This window comes from Salvelinus namaycush, chromosome 24, assembly GCF_016432855.1.
Source record: "Salvelinus namaycush isolate Seneca chromosome 24, SaNama_1.0, whole genome shotgun sequence".
Classification (NCBI taxonomy): Eukaryota; Metazoa; Chordata; class Actinopteri; order Salmoniformes; family Salmonidae; genus Salvelinus; species Salvelinus namaycush.
The window spans coordinates 18,944,863-18,971,450 of NC_052330.1; the positions used below are offsets into that span (position 1 = coordinate 18,944,863).

The following is a 26,588-nucleotide window of genomic DNA, read 5'->3' on the forward strand; positions in this document are numbered from 1 at the left end:
AAATGTTATTTTGCCTATTTCTCTTTTCTGTCTGGATAACGCATAGATGGTGGACAATCTATTCCTAGTATTTACGGAATGTCTGTCTCTTACCAACTGAATACTGTTGTGAATAGAACTTGGCCGTTTTAAATTATGTATATTATGAAATAAAATAAGCATGTTTTTTTCAATTATCTTGTCGATTGATGACCAACCAAGAACACTGCGCATGACTGCAACAGAAGAACCATATCTCCACCTTAAAACAATCCTTACTGCTTTATTCTGTGCATTCTGCAGCCTCCTAACTTCACTTGATGATGGATTTCCTTTGACCACAGAACAGTAGTTCACCTGACTCTCAATTAATGCTTGTGTTATTTGCTGAAGAATTTTTCCTGGTAAATATTTAGCTATCCTTCTGATTATGCATGCTGTTTTAATATTTTTTTTTTTATATACATAGATTAGTTATTTGAGACGGCCATGATAAGCAGTTGTCTAGCTGCACTCCCAATAGTTTGGTTTCTGCCACTTCTTCAATTTGTACTCCTCCCATACTTAATTGTATCCCATGCTGTTTTGGCCTTTTCCTAGTTGAACATACCAAAATAACTTTGGTTTTCTTGGTGTTTAAAACAAGTTTGTTTTGGCAAACCCACTCCCTGATATTCTACAAATCTCCTTGTAAGGCCTGCTGTACCTGTTGAACCGATTGTCTTGCTGCATAAATTGTAGTATCATCTGCAAATATAGTAGCTTGAGTTTCAACTAAGGCATAGGGAAGGTCGTTGGTATATATTAAATAAAGAAGTGGCCCAAGGCAGCTGCCCTGCGGTATTCCAGCTGTGCTTTGGGTCATTGTATTGTTGTAGGAGGAAATTGGCTCCAATTAAGCTTCGTCCACAGGGTATGGCATGGCGTTGCAAAATGGAGTGATAGCCTTCCTTCTTCAAGATCCATTTTACCCTGTACACAAATCTACCACTTTACCGCCCCCAAAGCACCCCCAGACCATCACGTTACATCCACCATGCTTGACAGATGGCGTCAAGCACTCCTCCAGCATCTTTTCATTTTTTCTGCATCTCACGAATGTTCTTCTTTGTGATCCGAACACCTCAGATTTGTCTGTCCATAACACTTTTTCCAATCTTCCTCTGTCCAGTGTCTGTGTTCTTTTTCCCATCTAAATCTTTTATTTTTATTAGCCAGTCTGAGATATGGCATTTTCTTTGCAACTCTGCCTAGAAGGCCAGCATCCCGGAGTCGCCTCTTCACTGTTGACATTGAGACTGGTGTTTTGCGGGTACTATTTAATGAAGCTGCCAGTTGAGGACTTGTGAGGTGTCTGTTTCTCAAACTAGACACTCTAATGTAATTGTCCACTTGCTAGTTGTGCCCCGGGGCCTCCCACTCTTCTTTCTATTCTGGTTAGTGCCAGTTTGCGCTGTTCTGTGAAGGGAGTACACAGCGTTGTATGGGATCTTCAGTTTCTTGGCAATTTCTCGCATGGAATAGCCTTCATTTCTCAGAACAAAAACAGACTGACGAGTTTCAGAAGAAAGTTATTTGTTTCTGGCCATTTTGAGCCTGTAATCGAACCCACAAATGCTGATGCTCCAGCTCTCAACTAGTCTAAAGAAGGCCAGTTTTATTGCTTCTTTAATCAACACATTTTTCAGCTGTGCTAACATAATTGCAAAAGGGTTTTCTAATGATCAATTAGCCTTTTAAAATGATAAACTTGGATTAGCTAACACAACGTGCCATTGGAACACAGGAGTGATGGTTGCTGATAATGGGCCTCTGTACGCCTGTGTAGATATTCCATAGAAAATCTGCCGTTTCCAGCTACAATAGTCATTTACAACATTAACAATGTCTACACTGTATTTCTGATCAATTTGATGTTATTTTAATGGACAAAAAATGTGCTTTTCTTTCAAAAACAAGGACATTTCTAAGTGACCCTAAACTTTTGAACGGTAGTGTATATATAATCTAATTCAAAAGTCACTTGCACATCTGAGCTATCTTTTTTTGCAGGTGCATGGTAACAGTTGAATAAGATGAGAAAAAAGAAGAAACCAACACACTGCTCTTGCTAGTATCACTGCTTTTAATAAGCTTTACGTATCGGCCTCAAGTATCGTATCGGTGTAACGGCTCTCGTTTGTAGAAGGAGACCAAGGCGCAGCGTGGTAGGCGTACATCGTCTTTTTATTGATGACACCAAAACAAAATAACAAAGACAAAAAACGAAAGTGAACAGTTCTGTCAGGCACAGACACTAAACAGAAAACAAGATCCCAACAAAACCCAAAAGGAAAATGAAAACTTATATATGATCCCCAATCAGAGACAACGATAGACAGCTGACTGATTGGGAACCACACTCGGCCAAAAACAAAGAAATAGAAAACATAGACTTTCCCACCCGAGTCACACCCTGACCTAACCAAACATAGAGAATAATAAGGATCTCTAAGGTCAGGGCGTGACAATCGGCCTCTTTTTTAAAAATTAGCACCCTTACAGTGAAGGCTCCTCAGAGGTGGAAGGGGAGGACCATCCTCCTCAGTGAATTTCATAAAAATTTAAATTGTAAAACATTGAAGAAGTTATCCTTTTTAAAACTATACTAAATATATTCACATCACCAAATAATTGATTAAAACACACTGTTTTGCAATAAAGGTCTAAAGTAGCCTCAACAGCACTCTGTAGGGTAGCACCATGGTGTAGCCGGAGGACAGCTAGCCTCCATCCTCCTCTTGGTACATTGACTTCAATACAAAACCCAGGAGGCTCTTGGTTCTCACCCCCTTCTATAGACTTACACAGTAATTATGACAATTTTCGGAAGACATCCTCCAACCTATCAGAGCTCTTGCAGCATGAACTGACATGTTGTCCACCCAATCAAAGGATCAGAGAATGAATCTAGTACTGAAAGCATAAGCTACCACTAGCTAGCACTGCAGTGCATAAAATGTGGTGAGTAGTTGACTCAAAGAGAGAGAAAGACAATAGTTTAATAGTTTGAACAAATGTATTTATTCAAAAATGAAGGAGAAGCAAGAGAGAGAGTCTTTTTTTCACTTTCAGTTTCACTTACTTAGCTGGGTAGTTTAGTTACTCAAACACCCGGCTCAAACAGCGTCATGCTATGTTAGCTAGCTGGCTATGACTATCCAACACAACACTGGAACTCTTCCAAATCAAGGTAAGCTTTTGGTTTTATTAATTTATTGCCACTGGGGACCGCCGGTGTAACTACTTACTGACTATACACTGTAACGTTACTGCATGATTGTAGTGGGTTTACTAACGCATTAGTTCTATTAGCTATGTTGACTAGGACATTACTTTAGCTAATATGGGGACAATGATGTAGGCTGTGTGTAGCGGTTATGACATGGTTTGGAAAGGTTTTTTCACTTGGTCACATGCAGCTGATGTGTTGTTCATTGAAGTCCACAAATGAAGGGAAAAGGTGAGAGGAGGAGAGTGCATAGAGGCTAGAATGAATACAACGTGGCTGCTATGAAAGTGAACTGTGTTTATGCGCGATCAGGGGTGTATTCATTCCCACCGATTAAAAATGTTTCTTAAACGGAAGTAAACAAAAAGGGGATAAAATAACTGAATTTGTCCAATAGAAACTCTTGATTGCAACTGTTGGATTAATGATTACACCCTAGATAAGGTTGATGCAGGCAAGAGTGTGCAAGGCGGTATTGAATGTGTCACTGTCTGTCCACGTGTCACTGTCTGTCATCCCAAATTTTTCTCTCTACCTGTGTGCACCTATGTTGTAAACTTTCATTCATAGGCTAGTTTGTAGCAAAATCATGATGGGTATAGGGAACATTTGAGTATCATGTAGTAGTCTAAACCTATTGATGTTACATTGAACTGGGTGAATGGAATATGAATAACAGTCATCCAACATGCTGTAATAGAAACGCAATGCTCATGAAAAAAAATCTTCCTCCCTCATCATAAACGGCACTGACCGCCACTGCACCCTTATGTAGACATAGATCCACCCACATCCGTTCAATGCATCGAATGGGGTTGGAGTCGAGAGAAAATAAGAAAATGTGCATTTCATAAATATTCGAATAAAGTGTGTATATAAAACGTATTAAACACGTCTGTAAAACCATATTGCGTACAAAGCAAGAAAAACATCATTGTAATCTGAAGTGGAGGCATTAATTAATGTTCACATTTACAACATAACATACATATGCATTTCATCATTAAGACCTTTAGGAAATAATGTCTGGAGGGTGAAAAAAACAAAAACAGTATATTTTGCTCAGGCATTATTTATATAACCTCCCCTGTCTGATATCTTATTAACTTTCTCTATGCCACAAAATTATGCCACAAAATCTAAAAGGTAGAAATGTCATGTTTTTGGTAATTAAAATATACTACGACTGGATAATCCCTGTCGTTTCTCCTGATTGAAATTTTATGTTCACTAATTCTCTGTTTGAGAGAATGAGAGGTTTTACCTACATAACACAGCCCACGTGGACATTTAATCAAGATGACATGGGTGGTGGAGCACGTAATAATGTAATTTATTTGCAACCGTTTTCCTGTTTGTGGGTGGCAGAAATATTTACACTGTGCGCGACCTCTGCATTTATAGCTACCATTCGGAAGAGGGCGTTAAAGAGCCTGGCACTTTTTCTTTTGTGGCTGGCAGCTTCATAAAACATTGTACCCAATGCTTTATGAAAACTTGCTTGATGGGTCGATATCCTTATTGTGGTTTTACAGACGTGTTTAATACGTTTTATGTACACACTTCATTAGAATATTTATGAAATGCACATTGTTATTTTACACTTACTTATTTTCCCTCGACTCCAACCTCATTCGATGCATTGAACGGATGTGGGTGGAGCTATGTCTACATAAGGGTGCTAATTTAAAAAACTCACAAAAGCTATGACGAAGGCCTTGAGGCCGAAACGTAAAGCTTATTAAAGAGCAGTGATACTAGTAAGAGCAGTGTGCGGGTTTTTTATTTTTTCAAAAATATATAATCTAATGAAATACAATGAAAAACATATCAAGCTCACTCAGATCTTGCTGTGTGTGTACTGTGATTGTATGTCATGACCGTAAACGCGTCTCGCTTTCACAATTTAACATTTGCTAAAACAGCACCCCCGGTTGGCTACTGCAGCCTCTGCAGTCTCACTCTACCCGTGATATCAGTGATTTTTGATAAAACAAGAAAATGAAATAAACGATTTGGTATCGTGGAAGATTGAATAAGTGTGCTTCAAACTGTTTGCTTGGAACGATTTGTAGCTATCGTCTCTATCTACAAGCAATTCGCTACACTCGCATGAACATCTGCTAACCATGCATGTGTATGTGACAAATACAACTATATATCTGTGCTGAGAATGCATCAGACCTAGTTTCCCTACTTGTTACCGTAATTCGCGCATCCCAATTGAGGCAACTAACGCAACTAACGCGCGCGAATGGCTGACTGCGGTTTACGAGTGTCGGCTCAATTGACTGCAATATCACAAGGGGCATCACTGGCAACAATATTATTTGATATTTTATACGCACAGCAGCTCTAGAATCTAGATTAAAAGTGCAATAGTAGCCTACATTAATAAAGAATGGTTTGTATCGCATGTGCACAACATTCACCTTCGTGCACTATCGCTTACCCTCCACACAGCTAGGGGTGGCATTTTCCGAGATTAGATCCTCCCACAGAGTCGCAGAAACCCCAAGAATAATAATAATTGTACCCTCAGCAGGCCGTTTACTTTGGTGTGTTTTTTCTCACAAAATGACCAAATCTAAGGACAAGAGAGAGAAAGTCAGCGTTGCTAGCGAAGTAAGACACAAACTATTTGTAACTCTAAGGTTTCTTACGTGACGTGGAATAATGTTACGTTGCTCTGGAATTTGCAAGTTTAGCTAGCTAGCTACGTTAACTAACAAGCTTCATTCAAACGTTGGATACCATGCGTGAGCTCACCTTAGCCAGAGAGGAAGAGGCGAAGTATATTGCTACCATATTAGGGAGCCACGTTTGCGACAATTCACAGGTGTCACCCAATGTTATGGCCAGAGATATTTAATCGTTTATATGTCCCCTACACAGATTGATCGTGTTGAGGAGCGACGGTTGCGATGTCACGATAGTATCGAGAGGGCAGAGTTCAGACGGCGGCGCGAGGAGCTCTCGGATCAAGACAGGTGACGATTATGATGAAAACGATGATAATGGTGTTGAAAGCACAATTCCTAATCTCCCTCTATTCGACAGACAATCGCTGGAGGATGAAATGACGATAATGAACGAAAGGATGCAAAAGTATGGTAAGGAAAACGTTTGTTTCATGGAAAATGTTATACACAATTCATATAGTAGAATTGTAGTATAAGTGTTATTGTGAAACTGGATCCTGAATGAATGGTGTGTGTGGTACATTGTGGACTAACGCTTGTTCCCTCTCATTTAGATAAAGAGCTGGAGGTGTTGAGAGGAGAGAACAGGAGGAATATGGTGCTCTCTGTTGCTCTATTGGCCGTCAGTGCTCTCTTCTACTACGCCTTTATCCACTACTGAATAAGAATTAGCTCATTTTAGTGTGTTATGTTACATCTTCATCAGGACCAAATACTGCTTTGGCAGCTAAAAGCCTTAATGCAGCCATTTGTGCGAATTATACGGTGACATTTTGGGCCTCCCCCCCCCCCCCCCCCCCCCCTTAACCTTCTATATTTGCACCTGCTTGCAAGTGTTCACATTTTTTTTATGGGACAAATAGTAAAGACATGTCATTAACCAGTCATTTTTTTGTATTACCTTTTTAATTTGGCATCTAGTCATCTTATTGTCAAACAAATCCGTTTTTCAAAAGTAGGCTACCTGCACATGTTCATCCACTCAAATCATTCCTGCATCCAAACAGTGCACTGTACACTCCTGTCATTTGATGAATGGAAAGTGAAATCTGTTACAAAACACCAAAAGTATAATGACATTTGGCAATTGTCATTGGGTCGACACTCTTGTAGCCTGAATTGATGTGTCTTGCTGACAAAATGACCTTTTCTGTAGAAAGAGAAGTCGGGACACTTGAATCGTAGCTGAAATATGTAACAGTCCCGGTTGACAAGTGCAGCCACATGGGGGGGATAAAAAACAACATAATCCAGAGGTGAGGGTGTTCGTTTCATGTGGGATAAGCTTATATTTTCATATTTACCACTATAGCAGTATACATTTCATTTTAAACAAATAGGATAATGGGTAAATTAGCATTATTTGAGACCCCAAAGTTATGACTTTTTTAATTTAGGGGGGCTCATATCTCTTTCAGGGTTTATCCCCACTTGTAATTCACACTCTGCTCACAGGTACCTCTGCTCTGTCAAGCTTTGGTACTCAAATTGCCTAATTTGTTGAGCCACTAGAAATTGGATGTTCGTTGCGAAGTCATCCACATCATCATCAACTCCTGGGCTGAGCTTTGCTTTCCCCTTCATACAGACTGTGGTATATTTTTACTACACTTCAATGGTTACTGATGGTCTCTTAAGGACCACTCATGAAAGCAAAATCATGCACAATGCTTATGCAAATCATGAACTCTTCATCAAGCGTGACAGAGTATACAATTCTTCCTTTGACTTCATTGCACGTTGTGCTCCTGCGTTGTGCTATGATGAGGGTATGAAGACACTACTTCTCAATGGGTTTACATAGTGCACCTTGGGATTGTGTTCTCAGACTGTTGCCAAAATGATGCTTTAGTTCTCATTGTGGTCAATAACCACTATGCCTTTGTTAGTTAAATCACCCAAACCTGAGACTGAGACTTGACTGGGCTTTATCTCTGACATAATTTTGCAAGGGTCTGTATTTACAAAGCATCTCGAATATGAGCACTCCTACTCAAGAGATGCTTTGTCAATATGGGCACAGGGCTACATATACTGTATACCATTAGAATAAGGAAGGGGTGTATATGTGTGTTTGTCCACATCTTAATTAATTCCAAGCCTTTGGTGCCAAAATGAATCTCCCTATGGCCATTTTTTGTTCAGGCATTGCATTTTTAGCAGTGCCTGTGCATCTAAATGGTTTACATTGAGAATGTTTGATTACTCATGCACGCATTAAGGCCTTCCTACCTGCAGACAGCTTCACATCATTTTGGTCCCTCACCCGAGGCAACAAGTTTATATATATTTACTGTAAATTAATGAAGATAATTACATGCTTGGCATGTATGAACATTGTTCTTTTGTAATTATGTCTGAACATCCCAAAAACAAAATAAATGTATCTCTAAATCTGTTTTCTCTGGCTGACCATTCTATTGCTACTCAGAATCAACTATGACTAACTATGACATAGAGGCAAAGCTCTCTTCTACAAGCCTGTGATATAATGGATCATATTTATGTATCATGATGCATAGTCGGATAACTCAGTCACTGCCAATATGTAGCATCCAGACATTTTGTGGCATAAACATTCACATCAGCTATGGTAAAGGTAGAGGGCAGGAGTGATTGTGTGTGTAAAGGACAACTGGGCCTGGGGGAAAGGTTTCTGGGAAGAACAAACTTCTTTTTATTACTACATTATCATCAACAGGGTTTGAAACATAAAGAAAAAAGTGACCTCATCCTTAACATTTCACAAACTAAACAAAACTAGGACAGCGGAGCAAGGCAACAGGATGCAACAAAATAAACACGGTGACGACGAGTAGAAAGTCCCAAAACCTGAAACCCCCATTAATCCCCTAGACAGACAGGCTAGAATGCATGGAAGGAAAGGCTGTATTTGATATAACCCAGTTTTTCAATGAAGGCCAGGAGTTTTCCCCTGACCAGGGTTGTGGTAAATTCCATTTCAATTCAGGAAGTACACTACAATTCCAATTATTTTTGATGAAGAAAATGTGGAATTGGGTTTACTTTCTGAATTGAAATGGATTGGACCCCAACCCTGCTCTGGGCACTAGTTATGCTACATCTCACCACTCCCCATGTGTACAAAGGTTTAGTTGTTGCTGAAAGGAGAAGAGCTTGACTGGCTAGGCACTCCAGTAAAGATCTTGGAGGGTAAAAACAAGCTGGGTGGGTGAGATGATTGGACTCAGTTTTGAAAGTCAGGCATACCAGGACGTATAGTGCAGTGCCTTAAAGGGAAACTACCTCTAACTTCCTTCATACTGGACACAGAGACAAAAATGGTATCCATGAGTTCATCTTACTCTGGAAGTAGAAAAAGACCTCATTGCCAAAATCCCAAAGTATCCCTTTAAAAAAGGCACAATGGGAGGTTTTCAGTTCCAGACAAAAACATATGTAGTGTTTGAGCTTCGGAGAGAGGTTCTAAATTAGAGTACACCACCGCATCTTGTACACAAACACACTGCAAATCATGGAGGCATGGCATGAATACAAGCAAAGGGACGGGGGGCATGGAATCAATAGAAAAAACAGGAGCATGCAATGCAACACGTAATGTGACAGCTTGTCAATGTTGGTTTTCTTCATAAAGTATTAAAATCACTTCTAAGATGCATTCTGTACAGTGGATCTGATCTGATACATAGAGCTTGGGGCAGTAGAGAGAGGAGAGAGTGGTCTTTGTAACATAATTACAGGGAGAGCTGTCTCAAAGAGCCACAGAGTTCGGCAAACTGTCCTTCATGTTGGCACCAAACATTTTATTACAATCCAATTCTAACCGCCAATTTTTTTTCAAGCCAAAATAACGCCCATGAACATTTTGTGAATGCCAGTTTGCCAAACCATGTGCAGGGTACTGTTATCTGTCTATGGCAATATTCTATGTGTCTGGGGGACTCCCCCTGGTGGCTCAGGGCTGGTAGTGCTGGTGGATGAAGGAAAGCACATTGTCCTTAGACAGCTTCTCAGGGTCAACCCGCGTCTGAGAGTCGTGAACTCTGACCCCGTCCTCCCACGCCCAGAACAGACGCTCTGTATGGCAGACGCTGAGGAGACACACACACACAAATTAGAAACAACATATTTAGTTCAATAACCTTTCAATCAATTTCATACCGCTCCTTGGGGATGTCTAGCCGTTCCATGTATTTGATCTATTCAAGAGCTAGCACACCTGATCCAACTTCTCAACTAATCATCAAGCACTTGAGTTGAGGTAGTTCAGGGCTACAACACAATTGTGAAATGTCTGGAGGTCCCAGAGGAGGTTTGAGACCCCCTGTCTAGAGTAGACTAGGTTCAGATGCAAAAACATGCAGACAATTCCTTGTCGCACATATCCTAGTCTACCACACAGATTTGAGACCGGTGCATAGTGGTACGCACTGGAACGGAGCCACAGAGTTGGCTGGCAGGTCGTAAGTGGACTGTTTAGTCATCTTGTTGAAGAAAAACTTCCTCTTGGTGTTCTTACTGTACGCCATCGTCCAGGGATCTGCACGTCAGAGGAAGAGAAATGTCTGTGAGAAAACATCCAGACTCCTGTATCCTAGAGCAGAAATGCTCTACCTTTCTCTCTCACACACACACACACAACCAAAAATATACACACAACATGCAAACATTTCAAAGACTTTACTGAGTTGCAGTTCATTTAAGGAAATCAATCAATTGAAATAAATTCATTAGGTCCCACACGACACCATACACGTGGTCTGCGTTTGTGAGGCTGCCAAATTCTCTAAAGCGATGTTGGTAGAGAAATTAAAATGTAATTCTCTGGCAATAGCTCTGGTGGACATTCCTGCAGTCAGAATGCCAATTGCACGCTCCCTCAAAACTTGAGACATCTGTGACATTGTGTTGTGTGACAAAACTGCACATTTTAGAGTGGCCTTTTATTGTCACCAGCATAAGGAGCACATGTGTAATGACCATGCTGTTTAATCAGCTTACTGATATGCCACACCAGTCATGTGAATGGATTATCTTGGCAAAGGAAAAAACATTTTAGAGAAATAACCTTTTTGTGCACATGGAAAATGTCTGGCATCTTTTATTTCATCTCATGAAACATGGGACCAACACTTTACATGTTGCGTTTTTATTTTTGTTCAGTGTAGATAAATCCACACTCTCCTACCATTGATGCTCTTTTATGATATACAGTGCATTTGTAAAGTATTCAGACCACTTCCCTTTTTCCACTTTGTTACGTTACAGCCTTATTCTAAAATGTATTAAATTTAAAAAAAAATACTCAATCTACACACAATACCCCATAATAACAAAGTGAAAACGGTTAAAAAAAAAACATTTTTGCAAATGTAAATAAGGTATTTCTGTTTATAATTTTTTATACATACAGTATCAGTCAAACATTTGGACACACCTACATTGTAGAATAGTGAAGACATCAAAGTTATATATTTAATATTTGATATTCTTCAAAGTAACCACCCTTTGCCTTGATGACAGCTTTGCATACTCTTGGTATTCTCTCAATTAACAGGTGTGCCTTGATAAAAATACATTTGTGACATTTCTTTCCTTCTTAATGTGTTTGATCCATCAGTTGTGTTGTGACAAGGTAGGGGTGGTATACAGAAGATAGCCCTACTTGGTAAAAGACCAAGTCCATATTATGGAAAGAACAGCTCAAATAAGCAAAGAGAAACAACAGTCCATCATTACTTTATGACATGAAGGTCATTCAATCCAGAAAATGTCAAGAACTTTGAACGTTTCTTCAAGTGCAGTCACAAAATCAAGCGCTATGATGAAACTGGCTCTCATGAGGACCGCCACAGGAAAGGAAGACCCCGAGTTACCTCTGCTGCAGAGGAGAGTTACTAGACTCAGAAATTGATAAACGCTTCAGAGAGTTCAAGTAACAGAGATATCTCAACATCAACTGTTCAGAGGAGACTGCGTGAATCAGGCCTTCATGGTCAAATTGCTGTAAAGAGACCACTACTAATGTACACCAATAATAAGAAGAGACTTGCGTGGGCCAAGAAACACGAGCAATGGACACTAAACCAGTGGAAATATGTCCTTTGGTCTGATGAGTGCAAATGTGAGATTTTTGGTTCCAACTGCTGTGTCTTTGTGAGAGTAGGCGAACGGATGATCTCCGCATGTGTGGTTCCCACCTTTAAGCATGGAGGAGGTGGTGTGATGGTGTGTGGGGGTGCTTTGCTGGTGACACTGTCAGTGATTCATTTAGAATTCAAGGCACACAACCAACATGGCTACCATAGCATTCCACAGCGATACGTCATCCCATCTGGTTTGAGCTTAGTGGGACTATCATTTATTTTTCAACTGGACAATGACCCAAAACACACCTCCAGGCTGTGTAAGGGCTATTTGACCAAGGAGAGTGATGGAGTGCTGCATTAGATGAACTGGCCTCCACAATCACCGACCTCAACCCAATTGAGATGGTTTTGGATGAGTTGGACCGCAGAGTGAAGGAAAAGCAGCCAACAAGTGCTCAGCATATGTGGGAACTCCTTCAAGACTGTTGGAAAAGCATTCCAGGTGTAGCTGGTTGAGAGAATGTCAAGAGTGTGCAAAGTTGTCATCAAGGCAAAGGGTGGCTACTTTGAAGAATCGAAAATATATTTTGATTTGTTGAACACTTTTTTCGTTACTACATGATTCCATGTGTTATTTCATAGTCTTGATGTCGTCACTATTATTCTACAATGTAGAAAATAGTAAAAATTAAAATAAAAAATGTATTAAGTGTGTCCAAACTTTTGACTGTAAGTATTCAGACCCTTTGCCATGAGACTCGAAATTGAGCTCAGGTGTATCCTGTTTCCATTGATCATCCTTGAGATATTTCTACAACTTGATTGGAGTCCACCTGTGGTAAGTTCAATTGATTGGACATGATTTGGAAAGGCACACACTTGTCTATATAAAGGTCCCACAGTTGACAGTGCATGTCAGAGCAAAAACCAAGCCATGATATTGAAGGAATTGTCTGTAGAGCTCCGAGACAGGATTGTGTTGAGGCACAGATCTGGGGAAGGACACCAAAAAATGTCTGCAGCATTGAAGGTCCCCAGGAACACAGTGGCCTGCATCATTCTTAAATGGAAGAAGTTTGGAACCACCAAGACTAGTCTTAGAGCTGGCCGCCTGGCCAAACTGTGCAATCAACCTTCCAGAAGGACAACTATCTCTGCAGCACTCAACCAATCAGGCCTTTATGGTTGAGCGGCCAGACGGAAGCCACTCCTCAGTAAAAGGCACATGACAGTCTGCTTGGAGTTTGCCAAAAGGCACCTAAAGGACTCTCAGACCATGAGAAACAAGATTCTCTGGTCTGATGAAACCCAAGACTGAAATCTTTGGCCTGAATGGCAAGCGTCACGTCTGCAGGAAACCTGGCACCATCTGTACGGTGAAGCATGTTGGTGGCAGCATCATGCTGTGGGGATGTTTGTCCTTGAGTGGCCCAGCCAGAGCCCGGTCTTGAACCCGGACTAACATCTCTGGAGAGACCTGAAAATAGTTGTGCAGCGACGCTCCCCATCAAACCTGACGAGATTGAGAGGATCTACAGAGAGGAATGGGAGAAACTTCCCAAATACCGGTGTACCAAGCTTGTAGCGTCATAGCAAAGAAGACTTGAGGCTGTAATCACTGCCAAAGGTGCTTCAACAAAGTACTAAGTAAAGAGTCTGAATACTTATGTAAATGTGATTTCAGTTTATTAAAAAAAAATGCTAACATTTCTAAACCTATTTTTGCTTTGTCATTATGGGGTATTGTGTGTAGATTGATGAGAAAACTAATTGTTAATCCATTTTAGAATAAGCCAGTAACAAAATGTGGAAAAAGTCAAGGGGTCTTAATACTTTCCGAATGCACTGTATGTCACCTTAGCTACAGTACATACCGTTTATAGTTTTGATGATGTATAGGCCATTCGGGAGGAAGTGGCGGTCGTCCCGGCCAGTGTAGGACAGACGAGGGACTCCTCCTGAACTCTTAGTCACCTTCATTTCCAGTCTAGGAGGTTGAGGAATATTCATTCATTTATTTATACATTCTTAGACTAATGCAAAGTTCTCCCTCTCAAATGTTGACTATGGCAATAGCATTAATCTTCTCATACCTGACAAAAATCTTGTCCATCTCCTCCAGCCTGTACACCTCTTTCACTCTGAGGAGAAAAGCAGAGAAACATTAGGACTTGGAGGAAAATAAACATTAGGACTTCCCAAAAAATTCCTCCAGATCTTCCCTTTATATTTATTCTTATTCAAGCAGAAAAAAAGTTAGAATGTAGGGTTGTTACCTGATAGGGTTCATGTCTGGTCGGCTTGGCTTGGCCACGGCCCTCACAAACTTCTCCGCCATCTGGATTCTGGAGACAGTGACCACAGTTCAGCAACAATACATGTAATCACCAGATAAGGTGAAGGCAGGGGTGAAAGTAAGCCGGTACGGTCTGGTACTATTAGGCCCAGAATCTTCTATCCAAAATGTTAATCTAGGCAGAGGCTGCGGCTCCATGGATCCCCTTTCCACAGAGCCGAAGATCCACGTTTTACACACGTTTCTTTACCTTCTTTACCTTTACCTACATTAAACACACATGTATATGGTCACCCTTCCTTTACATTTCTCACTGTCAATGGTGAAAGATAATTGTTCACTGTTTTACTGGTGAAACGTCCATGCAGCATCTGCATACCAACCATTTGATCTCAATCAGTTTCATGGGGATATGCATTTAGATCTTCTTGTGTTATACAGTGTTGATTAGAAGTAGCCCAGTGTTGTTTTGAATAATGTAAAATGATAGAATTTTAGAGCAGATGTTAAACTGTAGCATAGCCTACCTGTGTTTATTTTAAATATACAGCGCGTTCTGAAAGTATTCGGACGTCTTGACTTTTCCCACATTTTGTTACGATGTGTGCCTTTCCAAATCATGTCCAATCAATTGAATTTACCACAGGTGGATTCTAATCAAGTTGTAGAAACATCTCAAGGATGATCAATGGAAACAGGACGCACCTGAACTCAATTTCGAGTCTCATAACAAAGGGTCTGAATACTTATGTAAATAATGTATTTCTGTTAAGTATTTTTTTTTTATATAAATTTGCAAACATTTCTAAAAACCTGTTTTTACTTTGTCATTATGGGGCATTGTGTGTAGATTAATGAGGATATTTTTTTGTTGTTGAATAAAGCTGTAACATAACAAAATGTGGATAAAGTAAAGGCGTCTGAATAGTTTACAAATGCACTGTAAGCACACATTTTGCCTAGTTGGCGCACTATTGAGTTTTGGCCACATGAGAGAAACATTTCACCATTCGCACAATCATACTATAATCTCATAAGAAATTAGGTGGTGTTTTTAATTTTACAGTAACGTTGTATGTGCTGATCTAACTTTAGTAAATGAGCACCATAGCAGAGTTGCCCGTTCTCTACGAGTAGAGCAGAGTCAGTAAGTAGAGAATCCCACATGTGCAGAAGCTTCTGGACTTTAGCTGTCGGAAAGAGGGGTCCAGAAAAGTCAGATCCGTAGCCACTCTGTTAAATCTACTTTCACCCCTGGGTGAAGGTTAGGGTTGTTGCCTCACCGTTGGTTGAAGTGCTGGACCCGTACATCAGTGCCGTTGAGAACCAGGGCATCTAGCACATGTACCGCGTTAATCCTGCGCTGGGCTTTACCCTGTGTTCAACAAACATTTAAAAAAAGGTAAACAACCATAGTAATTACTTACTCTCTTCCTTCGCCTTCCCCTATTCAACCCCCCTCCCCCATCTCTTCCTCTCCTCTCTCACCTCTCCCTTCAGCTCCTGGACAATCTCTACACTGAGCAGGGTCTCTCTGGGCAGCTCCAGCTTGAAGTTCTCCAGCTTCCTCCAGCGCAGAGGATGCTTGCCGTCCCAGGTGTAGATCTGAGACTTCTGTAGAGAGAGAGAGAGAAAGAGGCATAAGAAGAGTGGGATACCCATGTCTATTTGTGAATAACAAGAGAACTTCTGCTGAGATGATCATGGCCCAGGTCCATAGTCCAGAGTGGTGTCTGCTCTCTCTCACCCCAAGACCTAACAGGAAGAGCTGTTCCCCTCCTCCCACAATGCACCGGTAGTCCAGGACATGGTGCACCTTGTCCAGAGTGGTGGAGCTCAGAGGGGTGGGCTTGGAGTTCAACAACTCGATGTCAGAACCCTGAGAGACATAGATAAGAGAGACATAGATAAGAGACAAAGAGAGTGAGACAGAGAAAGAGAGAACGTTACATTCTACTAATACATGATCAAACACATGGTGTTAAAAACACTATCACCATACAGACAATTAAATGCACACAGTTCAGTGTGACTATGTACTGCAGACTACCGTATCAAACACACCCTTTCCTTGATACTAGGTAAGGGATGGGAGGCCACAATCTCACCTTCATCAGCTCATAGAATTTGGAATTGGGGTCTGAAGAGACATGAGTGACTCTGGCCTTATCAGGAATCTAAAGAGACAGAAAGAGAGACAGACACACAGCGAGAGAGAGACATAAATAAACAAATAACTAGTGAGTGCTATGAAACTAGATGATTGAACTGCTGAACTGCTCAGATACCAGTCTCTATACACGCTGACCAGCCCTCACTAACTCCTCAGTACTACTCACCCCCCAAAGCTTCAGACACTCCTTCCGAATATCAGCCTGCCTGGCCTCTGACAGGGTCCTAACAATACACAACACAGTCAGATTGTACTTGCACATGCAGGTACACTACATTTCAACACGTTTACACTGATTTGAACAGTAGAAGGGAGGGGGTAGGTAACTCACGTGTCTAAGACGTAGGCATGGATCTTAGCCAGGGCTTTGATCTGGACTACACAGTGGCTGCAGGGAGACATGGATGATTATAAAGCCTTTGTTAATTTGTGTGTGTGTGTGTGTGTGTGTGTGTGTGTGTATGTGTGTGTCTTTCTACCTCTCGTTAGAGTTGATCATGTGGTTGTAGAACTCAGTGTCTCCTTTGATGAGTTCGATGGGCATCACCTCGTTGACGTCAGACTCCGAGTTCCTCAGGTGGTTGAGCTTCAGGTTGACTGTGAACATGTACTCCCTGACCGGATCTGAACCAGGCTTCAGACCGCGACACACAATGTATCTGAAAACCAAGGATATAATGTCAGAACATAGCTAATAGGTCAAAGTATATAGTATTGGCCTCAACAGCATTTACACACACACACACCTCTCGGAGTTGGCGGGCCTGCTGGTGATGGGTTTGAAGAGGGACACCCGGTCGAAGCAGAGGTAGAGCAGGTACACCAGCCCCACACTGAACGGTGTGAACAGGTCAAAGGTCTTACACACGAAGTGACCACCTGGGGGAGACAGAGAACACAAGTCACTCACTGTCCTTACACTTCTGGATAGTAAGAGACAGACAGACAGACGTACCTGTCCGGAGCACAGACATTGCGGTGAGGAACTGACAGAGCAGTAGTTGTTTGCTCAGAATCTCCTGGATGTTCTCCTGCCCCTCCACTGAGAACCCCTACCAATCAGGAAACAAAGATGTGCTCAACAACACACCCTACCAATCAGAACACATCTCACTAAGCCTTTGGCCAATGGTGACAGAGTGCGATGAAGACTCCAACTCACCCCGTCAGCCATGAGGAAGTGCAGTCCTCTCCTCTCTGTACTCTCCATGATGAAATTCCGGAAGGCACTGATGTTCTCTGGTCGAGTGATGTCACCATCCCCATCCACCCCGCCTTCCCCTGAGCCACAGGGAGGGTGAAAAGCGAAGACGATGACCATAAGATCTTATTCCAATTTGTTCAACCATATTTGACGATCAGCACATGGGAACCACCATGGTACATACCGTAGTAGGGTTCAAACAGTTCGCTGGGTGCAGCGTAGAAGTCTTCCAGTTTGAAGTCGCAGGGTCCTTTGAGGGTCATGCCGAATCCCTTGGCATGCCAGCGCCGCCTCCACAGGATGTATTCTGAGAATCCCCCCGGCCCCGCACACACATCCCCGAAATACAGCAGCTCCCCCTCGCGCTCTCGCGTCTGGGGCTTCTGCATGGGGAGAGACACGGACAAAAACACACCTTTATCACGTAACACCTGGAAATCCGTCACAAATATCTACTAAATATGCATTTGCTACATGTCACTTTCATTGACTAGATCAAGTGTGAATGGAAAGGGTCACTCACCCCTTGTGAATCCTTTGGGTTGGTGAACATGCTGTCAAAGACGTGATCCATGTTGGCCATCTTCATAGCCGCTCTAGAAAGAAAACAAACAAACAGATAAGTCAGTCATTATTATCAGCTACTGTAAGTAAAAAGCCGGGGGCCTCATTTAGAACCTTGGTGTAAATTTGACACTTAATATCTACGTGTGCCATTTCTGAAACGAATACGTACATCCAAAAATATTGAGATTTATAAACTTGGCGCACACTATACAGTCGTGGCCAAAAGTTTTGAGAATGACACAAATATTAATTTTCACAAAGTCTGCTGCCTCAGTGTCTTTAGATATTTTTGTCAAATGTTACTATGGAATACTGAAGTATAATTACAAGCATTTCATAAGTGTCAAAGGCTTTTATTGACAATTACATGAAGTTGATGCAAAGAGTCAATATTTGCAGTTTTTGACCCTTCTTTTTCAAGACCTCTGAAATCCGCCCTGGCATGCTGTCAATTAACTTCTGGGCCACATCCTGACTGATAGCAGCCCATTATTGCATAATCAATGCTTGGAGTTTGTCAGAATTTGTGGGTTTTTGTTTGTCCACCCGCCTCTTGAGGATTGACCACAAGTTCTCAATGGGATTAAGGTCTGGGGAGTTTCCTGGCCATGGACCCAAAATATCGATGTTTTGTTCCTGAGCCACTTAGTTATCACTTTTGCCTTATGGCAAGGTGCTCCATCATGCTGGAAAAGGCATTGTTCATCACCAAACTGTTCCTGGATAGTTGCTCTCGGAGGATGTGTTGGTACCATTCTTTATTCATGGCTGTGTTCTTAGGCAAAATTGTGAGTGAGCCCACTCCCTTGGCTGAGAAGCAACCCCATACATGAATGGTCTCAGGATGCTTTACTGTTGGCATGACACAGGACTGACGGTAGCGCTCACCTTGTCTTCTCCAGACAAGCTTTTTTCCAGATGCCCCAAACAATCTGAAAGGGGATTCATCAGAGAAAATGACTTTACCCCAGTCCTCAGCAGTCCAATCCCTGTACCTTTTGCAGAATATCAGTCTGTCCCTGATGTTTTTCCTGGAGAGAAGTGGCTTCTTTGCTGCCCTTCTTGACACCAAGCCATCCTCCAAAAGTCTTCGCCTCACTGTGCGTGCAGATGCACTCACACTTGCCTGCTGCCATTCCTGAGCAAGCTCTGTACTGGTGGTGCCCCGATCCCGCAGCTGAATCAACTTTAGGAGACGGCCCTGGAACTTGCTGGACTTTCTTGGGCACCCTGAAGCCTTCTTCACAACAATTGAACCGCTCTCCTTGAAGTTCTTGATGATCCGATAAATGGTTGATTTAGGTGCAATCTTACTGGCAACAACATCCTTGCCTGTGAAGCCCTTTTTGGGCAAAGCAATGATGAAGGCACATGTTTCCTTGCAGGTAGCCATGGTTGACAGAGGAAGAACAATGATTCCAAGCACCACCCTCTTTTTTAAGCTTCCAGTCTGTTTTTCAAACTCAAGCAGCATGACAGCGTGATCTCCAGCCTTGTCCTCGTCAACACTCACACCTGTGTTAACGAGAGAATCACCGACATGATGTCAGCTGGTCCTTTTGTGGCAGGGCTGAAATGCAGTGGAAATGTTTTTGGGGGATTCAGTTAATTTGCATGGCAAAGAGGGACTTTGCAATTAATTGCAATTCATCTGATCACTCTTCATAACATTCTGGAGTATATGCAAATTTCCATCATACAAACTGAGGCAGCAGACTTTGTGAAAAGTAATATGTGTGTCATTCAAAACTTTTGGCCACGATTGTACATACGCAGCAATAAAGCTCTGCCTGGAAAACACCCTGCATTCACATTTTATGCTGACAATAACACCCTTTATTTGCTGTATAATTTGTCACTATTGGAATTAGGCCACACCAGTTTGTAAAAGAAAGAGCAATGGCATTTGATCACATTTCTGTAGAGGTGTGGCCAGTGACTTTTTCAAACTAAACATGCATGCTACCTATAGCGAGTGCCAGTCTGTTCATTCTGCAAGATTGACTGTACACTACACGAACAAAAGTATTTGGACACCTGCTCGTTGAACATCTTTTTCCAAAATCATGGGTATTAATATGGAGTTGGTCCCCCATTTTCTGCTAAAACAGCCTCCACTCTTCTGGGAAGGCTTTCCACTAGATGTTGGAACATTGCTACAGGGATTTGCTTCCATTCAGCCACAAGAGCATTAGTGAGGTCGGGCACTGATGTTGGGCGATTATGCCTGGCTCGCAGTCCCCGTTCCAATTTATCCCAAAGGTGTTCGATGGGGTTGAGGTCAGGGCTCTGTGCAGGACAATCAAGTTCATCCACACTGATCTCAACAAACCATTTCTGTATGGACCTCGCTTTGTGCAGAGGGGCATTGTAATGCTGAAACAGGAAAGGGCCTTCCTCCAAACTGTTACCACAAAGTTGGAAGCACAGAATCGTCTAGAATGTCATTGTATCCTGTAGCATTAAGATTTCCCTTCACTGGAACTAAGGTGTCTAGCCCAAAACCATTAAAAACAGCCCCAGACCATTTTTCCTCCTCCACCTAACTTTACAGTTGGCAACTATGTATTCGGGAAGGTGAGCTTTACACCATTCCAACCAACGCATGGTATTGCGCATTGTGATTTTAGGCTTGGGTGTGGCTTCTCAGCCATAAAAACCCATTTCATGAAACTCCAGAAGAACAGTTATTGTGTTGACGTTGCTTTCAGAGGCAGTTTGTAACTCGGTAGTGAGTGTTGCAACCAAGAACAGACGGGTTTTACGCGCTACGCGCTTCAGCACTCGTCGGTCCCGTTCTGTGAGCTTGTGTGGCCTACCACTTCGCGGCTGAGCCATTGTTGCTCCTAGATGTTTCCACTTCACAATAAGAGCACTTACAGTTGACCAGGGCAGCTCTAGCAGGGCAGAAATTTGATGAACTGACTTGTTGGAAAGGTGTCATCCTATGACGGTGCCAGTTGAAAATCACTGAGCTCTTCAGTAAGGCCATTCTACTGCCAATGTTCATCTTTGGAGATTGCATGGCTGTGTGCTCGATTTGATACACCTGTCAGTAACGGGTGTGGCTGAAATAGATGAATCCACTAACTTTTGGAAATGTAGTATATTGGAAACAATTTAAAAGTAGGCTACAGCCCACACTTCAATGCAAAGGATGAATTGTTGCTCAATATTTAGTTTATCAATAGATTATTGGGTTTCTATGTCCTGCCTTGGTATTGGCTCAGATTAAATAGGCAACAACATCGCGCTCCTATCATACAGCAATACTGTCGCCTACCCATACTGTCAAATATTTGACATAAGCTACCAGTCTATTTACTTTATTGGCAGAATGTTTACGCTGTATCTGGCAAAGGACTGTGACAGAAAGAGAAAACAACGGCAAATAGTTGTGGACCTGTTAATTCAACAATGTTTTGCATCAACTTTTCCCCCAACCTAAATATGCTGGACTGCCCGCGAATACTGAAACATTGTTTAGGCTACTAATAACAAATCGAAATTACAGTAGGCTACATACTAGCATACCAGTATACCAGTCAAAAGTTTGGACACACCTACTCATTCAAGGGTTTGCCGTTAATGAGACGAGTGAAAATCAAGTGCTTTACTTTTGGAATCTAAACAATTAGACATAGGAATCTATTCCCTATTTATTTTTATAACCATTGCAGAATATATTCCTCACCTTTTCTGTTCGTGATGTGTTCATATTCCTGAAGTAGCCAATTACCATGTTTGAAAACTAGCGCAAGCATATTTTGGGGTATATTTTGTACGCAGTTAATAAATGAGGCCCCAGGGGCTTCATTAGCACAGTGTGAGCTAGCATGTGTTTGTGTGATGCTAGAACATCAGTGGGTTATTCAGTAAGTTCAGCTACCTGTTGAGGAAGAAGGCTCCTCTAATAGTCTCGTAGGGGTTGGAGCGTGTTCGAGCTCGCCTCATCTCCTCCCCCTCCAGATCGTCAAACACCGTCTGCAGACCACACACACTTTTTACTGCCATAACTTACTTATGCCATTATAGAATCAATATCCTGATGATGATGATGATGAGTTGTTTGCAGTTGAATAGAGGGTTGTTCTTTAGGTGGCTCACCTTGCACCTCAGAAGGCTGTGTAGAAGATCCTCTGTGCAAAACTCTGTCTCATCCTCAATCCTCAGTTTCCTCTGAGATAGACCAAAAAATATAGTGCACAAGTGAGAATCACAGATCGAGAAGAATGTGTGTTAAAAGTGAGTGCGCGCGGATGTGTGTACCGGTCCCACAGCCATCCACCCCCTCAGCTCATCTGCATCTGGGATCTCTGTGGAGCATTCTGGGAACCACTTCAGCTCTTCTACAGCACTGGGCTAGAGAGCGCGGGAGATCAGAGAGATGGGGGAATAGAGGGGGGAGAGAGAGGAGAGAGTGGAATGGAAGAAAGGGGAAGAGAGAGAGAGAGGGGAGATAGGGGAAGAGGATGAGGGAGGGGGCAGAAAGAGGTGTTGTTTACATTGGTGAGCGCATTCTTTTCTCCTGTAGACTGTACATAGAATTGGGAAATATCCCATACTAAAAGCCTATTTTAATCTGATGAGATGACAGTGTGACAAAGCTATCTGCTTGCTTATGTCTGTGATGATGTTGTTGTTGTGTAATACCTCAATTTCGTCTTGCCAGTCAACATTGAGCTCTCCCTGGAAGCCCTGCAGCGTGAGTCCCAGACCCCTCCTCCCTCTCTGAGTGGATGCCTCGATGATCTCCTTGCGCCCCTGGCCAAACTTACCTAGACCCTCACCTTCCCGGAAACCCATTTTGGCCTGGAGGTGGAAGAAGGGAACACAGAAAAAAAAATGTGAGAGAGAGATAAAGAGATGAGAAGAGGGATGGAAAATTCTGGGATCCATGATCCCTCATAGTTTTATCTTTGTAAGTCAATGGGACACGTGAGTGTCATCTTACCATGAGTTTCTGCGACACGCTGTTGTACATGGTGAACTTGTTGGCGTCGCTCTGTTTGGCATCGTCTGTGGCTGATGCATTCTGGGATAGAATGGGCATAGAGAACCCTGGTCTATGGTCCTCTGAGTCACTGTGGGAGTCACTCTGACTAGAGTCTGGGAGGAGGAGGCACACACAAACAAAAACACAGGTCATGTCCTGTGACATTCTGCCAAATCCTGAATATCATTGCACAGTGAGAACTATATATAAGGCAATGTGATGGCGATTACACTGACTGGTTGTCAGTAGCGGCGACTCCTCATCTGAGCTGGCTTCCTCAAGACGTTGTTTTTTAATCCGTTTCAGCGGTTCGGAGGCCGCCTCGCCCCTTCTCTTCATCATGGCTGAGGAGGAGGGATGGGGGGATAGATATGGTTAGAAATCTCTGGTGTAAAGTGGCTTCCTCTTCTCTATGTGCAATGATCTGAAAAGACTCGGATATGTGAACGCAACAGGCGAGGTAAAGACAAGGATAGCTCACACACTTTTTCATTCAATTTTGTAGGGATGCATTTGCTTCATGGTAATCCACTACATAGTTCAAACCCACTGATTGCATTTGCTTGGACATCGTAATACGATGGCAACTAAAATGTAAGGGAAGTTAATGAAGTAATTCAGTGTAAATGCCTATTCTCCATCAATAGCCCAGATATCGTTGGACGCCAAAAAATAATTGCTTGATTATCCTATGATAGAATCACATAGGGCCACAATGATGAGGCTTATCCATCAAGTAAAATGCATGCATATACAAATAACATGAAGTCACTAGCGTGTATTGTCTTGATTATGATTAAATCCATTGGCTTGCATTTCATCTGTTTTAATTTTGCAGTAATATGCTACCTCATTGGAGATATTATACTACGAAATTACAGGTAGCTCTAAGAGAAGTAGGTATTTACCTCTTGTTTGCTGTGTTTGGCTAACTAACGTTAACAAGTCGGACCATTCCACAGCCCTAACGTTACTCTCCTACTTGCCGACTAAGCTTAGCTAGCTCCCGATTGCCAACTAAGCACGAGCACCAAGCTAGCTACTAGCAATGACAAACGGGAAGATTCACCACTTTTCTGATATAAATATCTGAAACGAAACTGAGTCCGACACCCCTCTGACGTGAATAGTGTCGATTTCACCCTCTGTAAGTGAGCGGGCTAGCTAGTTGTTTACCAGCTAGCTACGTGAAATATTTTCTTCTCGGCTAGAGAACCTCCACCTGTCATTGCAACGACACACTTTATTAGAATATATCCATTAACGTTTTATGTCTTCGTAGAATTCATTTCCATGCACAAAGTGTGATTATTGTCGCATAAAACGAGGTCAACGTTAATGCGCGTTCAAATTTCTGTTTTCTGAATTATCGTAAAGGTCCTTCGAATATGTATGACACACGTTAGTGACGCTTTTGGTGGCATTGGGCTCAAGATAAGTGCCTGATTCAGAAGTGTGCAAAACAACAACCCGACAACAACTACTGAAGCATTACTAATTTAAACAAAATTATTTATTAAATTGTTACAACATTTACAGCCGTGCCCGCTTCCTAGTTTTATTATTGTAGTCTGGAGAAACAGTACACAAGTTCACATCACTAAATCAATAGCGCCCCTCTGTGGTTGTCAGCTAAATAGCAATGTTCTGAAAATAATATCCAAATCAATTTTGGGGTTTTGTGTTGTTTTGATAGAAAGAAAACAATACAATATATATCTCTATATACAGTCAGTATAGTTTTGTTGCTTATAATAGGGAACCCACGTCAACAAATGCAATAATTGTTTTGTTTTGCTATTGATGGAGTCAATGTCAATTGCATCGTCGTTGAGGTGATACATTGATTTAGATTGGGATTCTCAATATACTCCTACTGGCATCACGTTCGTGAGCTACTGCAATGCTCACTCCTGAGTCCTGACCTTAAGATGAATTAATTATGTCCTGTATTCAATTCCATGTCATTTTTGTCCTGTAAACTGTAAGAAATTGTATTAGATATTGGTAACTTGTTTTAACAACTTCTCAACACTAGCTATACTTGACACAACATGAACACACCCCCTCCCCCATGACAACCACCGACACACACAACTCCCCTCCCCCATGACAACCATCGACACACACAACTCCCCTCCCCCATGACAACCACAGACACACACAACTCAAGGTTGGAGCACAAGACAAAGGACTGTGGGAAGAGCCAATGGAATGTCGACATCAGGCCCGGACAGGACAACCCACGACCCAGATCAACCAATCGGAAGGCCAGACTACAAGATCAACCTACTTTGCTAGTTGCCTATATAATCTGTATGTACTGTTTAGAGCGTTCTCTTTCCTGACGATTCCATACGAATCAGACAGAAGGAGCCGTGCTGCACGCTTTGCCTGATATCTTTACACTTGAATAAAACGGCCTTATTATACAAATATCCACCTCGTCCTATGTCTCCACTTGATCTCCTGTCTCCAGTAAACGATTTATCAACAAAACTTGGTAGCAGAGGATGGTTTTAGACACCTTTGAATTCGGTCCATAGAAAATTGATCAGACAGGAGACGTGTGGGAGAAAGATTCCAGAAGGAGAGGTGACCTGTTCGAAGGAGAATCGCGATTCAACTCACCCAGGAAACTGATCAAAAGAGCTCGAAACTAAAAGGTAAGCAGATGCCTGTTTAATCAAAATCTGTATATTGTATTATAGCCAATATCTAAATTGTGATCAGAATACTGGGGTGAGTGTGAATTGTTGTTAAATTTATGTGGAATTGTTTAGAATCTAAGGCATGGTGTAAGGATATCTGCGTTAAAAATCCCATTCCAAGTAGTCTGATAACAGTGAGGAATTAACTGAATGTATTCCAAGTAGTCTGATAACAGTGAGGAATTAACTGAATGTATTCCAAGTAGTCTGATAACAGTGAGGAATTAAATGAATTTTGTCTGAATGTATTCCAAGTAGTCTGATAACAGTGAGGAATTAAATGAATTTTGTCTGAAATGTATTCCAAGTAGTCTGATATACCAGTGAGGAATTGATGAAATTAAATGATGAAATGTGATATTGTGTGATCAAGTTGGTAATAGCGAACCTGAGCCTACTGGAGTTGGCATTCCAGTAGACAGAAGGCTATGCGTGTTATTCTGAATGTATTCCAAATAGTCTGATGTACCAGTGAGGAATCGATGAAATAAGTTGCATGAGCAGAACCGAGACTAGTCGATAACTAATTTTCGATTAGGAGCGTTGGAAAGAAGTTATTGCTTGAACTAGGGGTATAGGAATTAAACCCGAACTCGCCAAATCAATGTGAGTGATTGA

General features: G+C 41.9%; 2 protein-coding genes across 2 annotated transcripts; one reads left to right on the forward strand and one right to left on the reverse strand.

The window, feature by feature from the left end:
- The first annotated feature begins 5,745 nt into the window (after nt 1-5,745).
- Nucleotides 5,746-8,340, forward strand: ccdc167 (coiled-coil domain containing 167). The gene is made up of 4 exons (XM_038962746.1): nt 5,746-5,875; nt 6,146-6,240; nt 6,311-6,363; nt 6,507-8,340. Exons 1-4 carry the CDS (start codon nt 5,828-5,830, stop codon nt 6,611-6,613), a joined length of 303 nt encoding a protein of 100 aa, XP_038818674.1. The 5' UTR covers nt 5,746-5,827; the 3' UTR covers nt 6,614-8,340.
- A 259-nt stretch (nt 8,341-8,599) lies between these two features.
- cmtr1 (cap methyltransferase 1) lies at nt 8,600-24,635 on the reverse strand. The gene is made up of 24 exons (XM_038962282.1): nt 24,168-24,635; nt 23,496-23,603; nt 23,218-23,372; nt 22,917-23,075; nt 22,533-22,625; nt 22,371-22,442; nt 22,153-22,247; nt 18,220-18,292; nt 17,881-18,079; nt 17,655-17,773; nt 17,448-17,544; nt 17,239-17,371; nt 16,972-17,151; nt 16,824-16,880; nt 16,659-16,716; nt 16,428-16,496; nt 16,067-16,198; nt 15,808-15,933; nt 15,603-15,694; nt 14,300-14,368; nt 14,117-14,164; nt 13,898-14,010; nt 10,366-10,474; nt 8,600-10,025 (listed from the first exon to the last, which is right to left on the reverse strand). The coding sequence occupies exons 2-24, from the start codon at nt 23,599-23,601 to the stop codon at nt 9,890-9,892; spliced, it is 2,490 nt and encodes an 829-aa protein (XP_038818210.1). The 5' UTR covers nt 23,602-23,603; nt 24,168-24,635; the 3' UTR covers nt 8,600-9,889.
- Nucleotides 24,636-26,588: the final 1,953 nt, after the last annotated feature.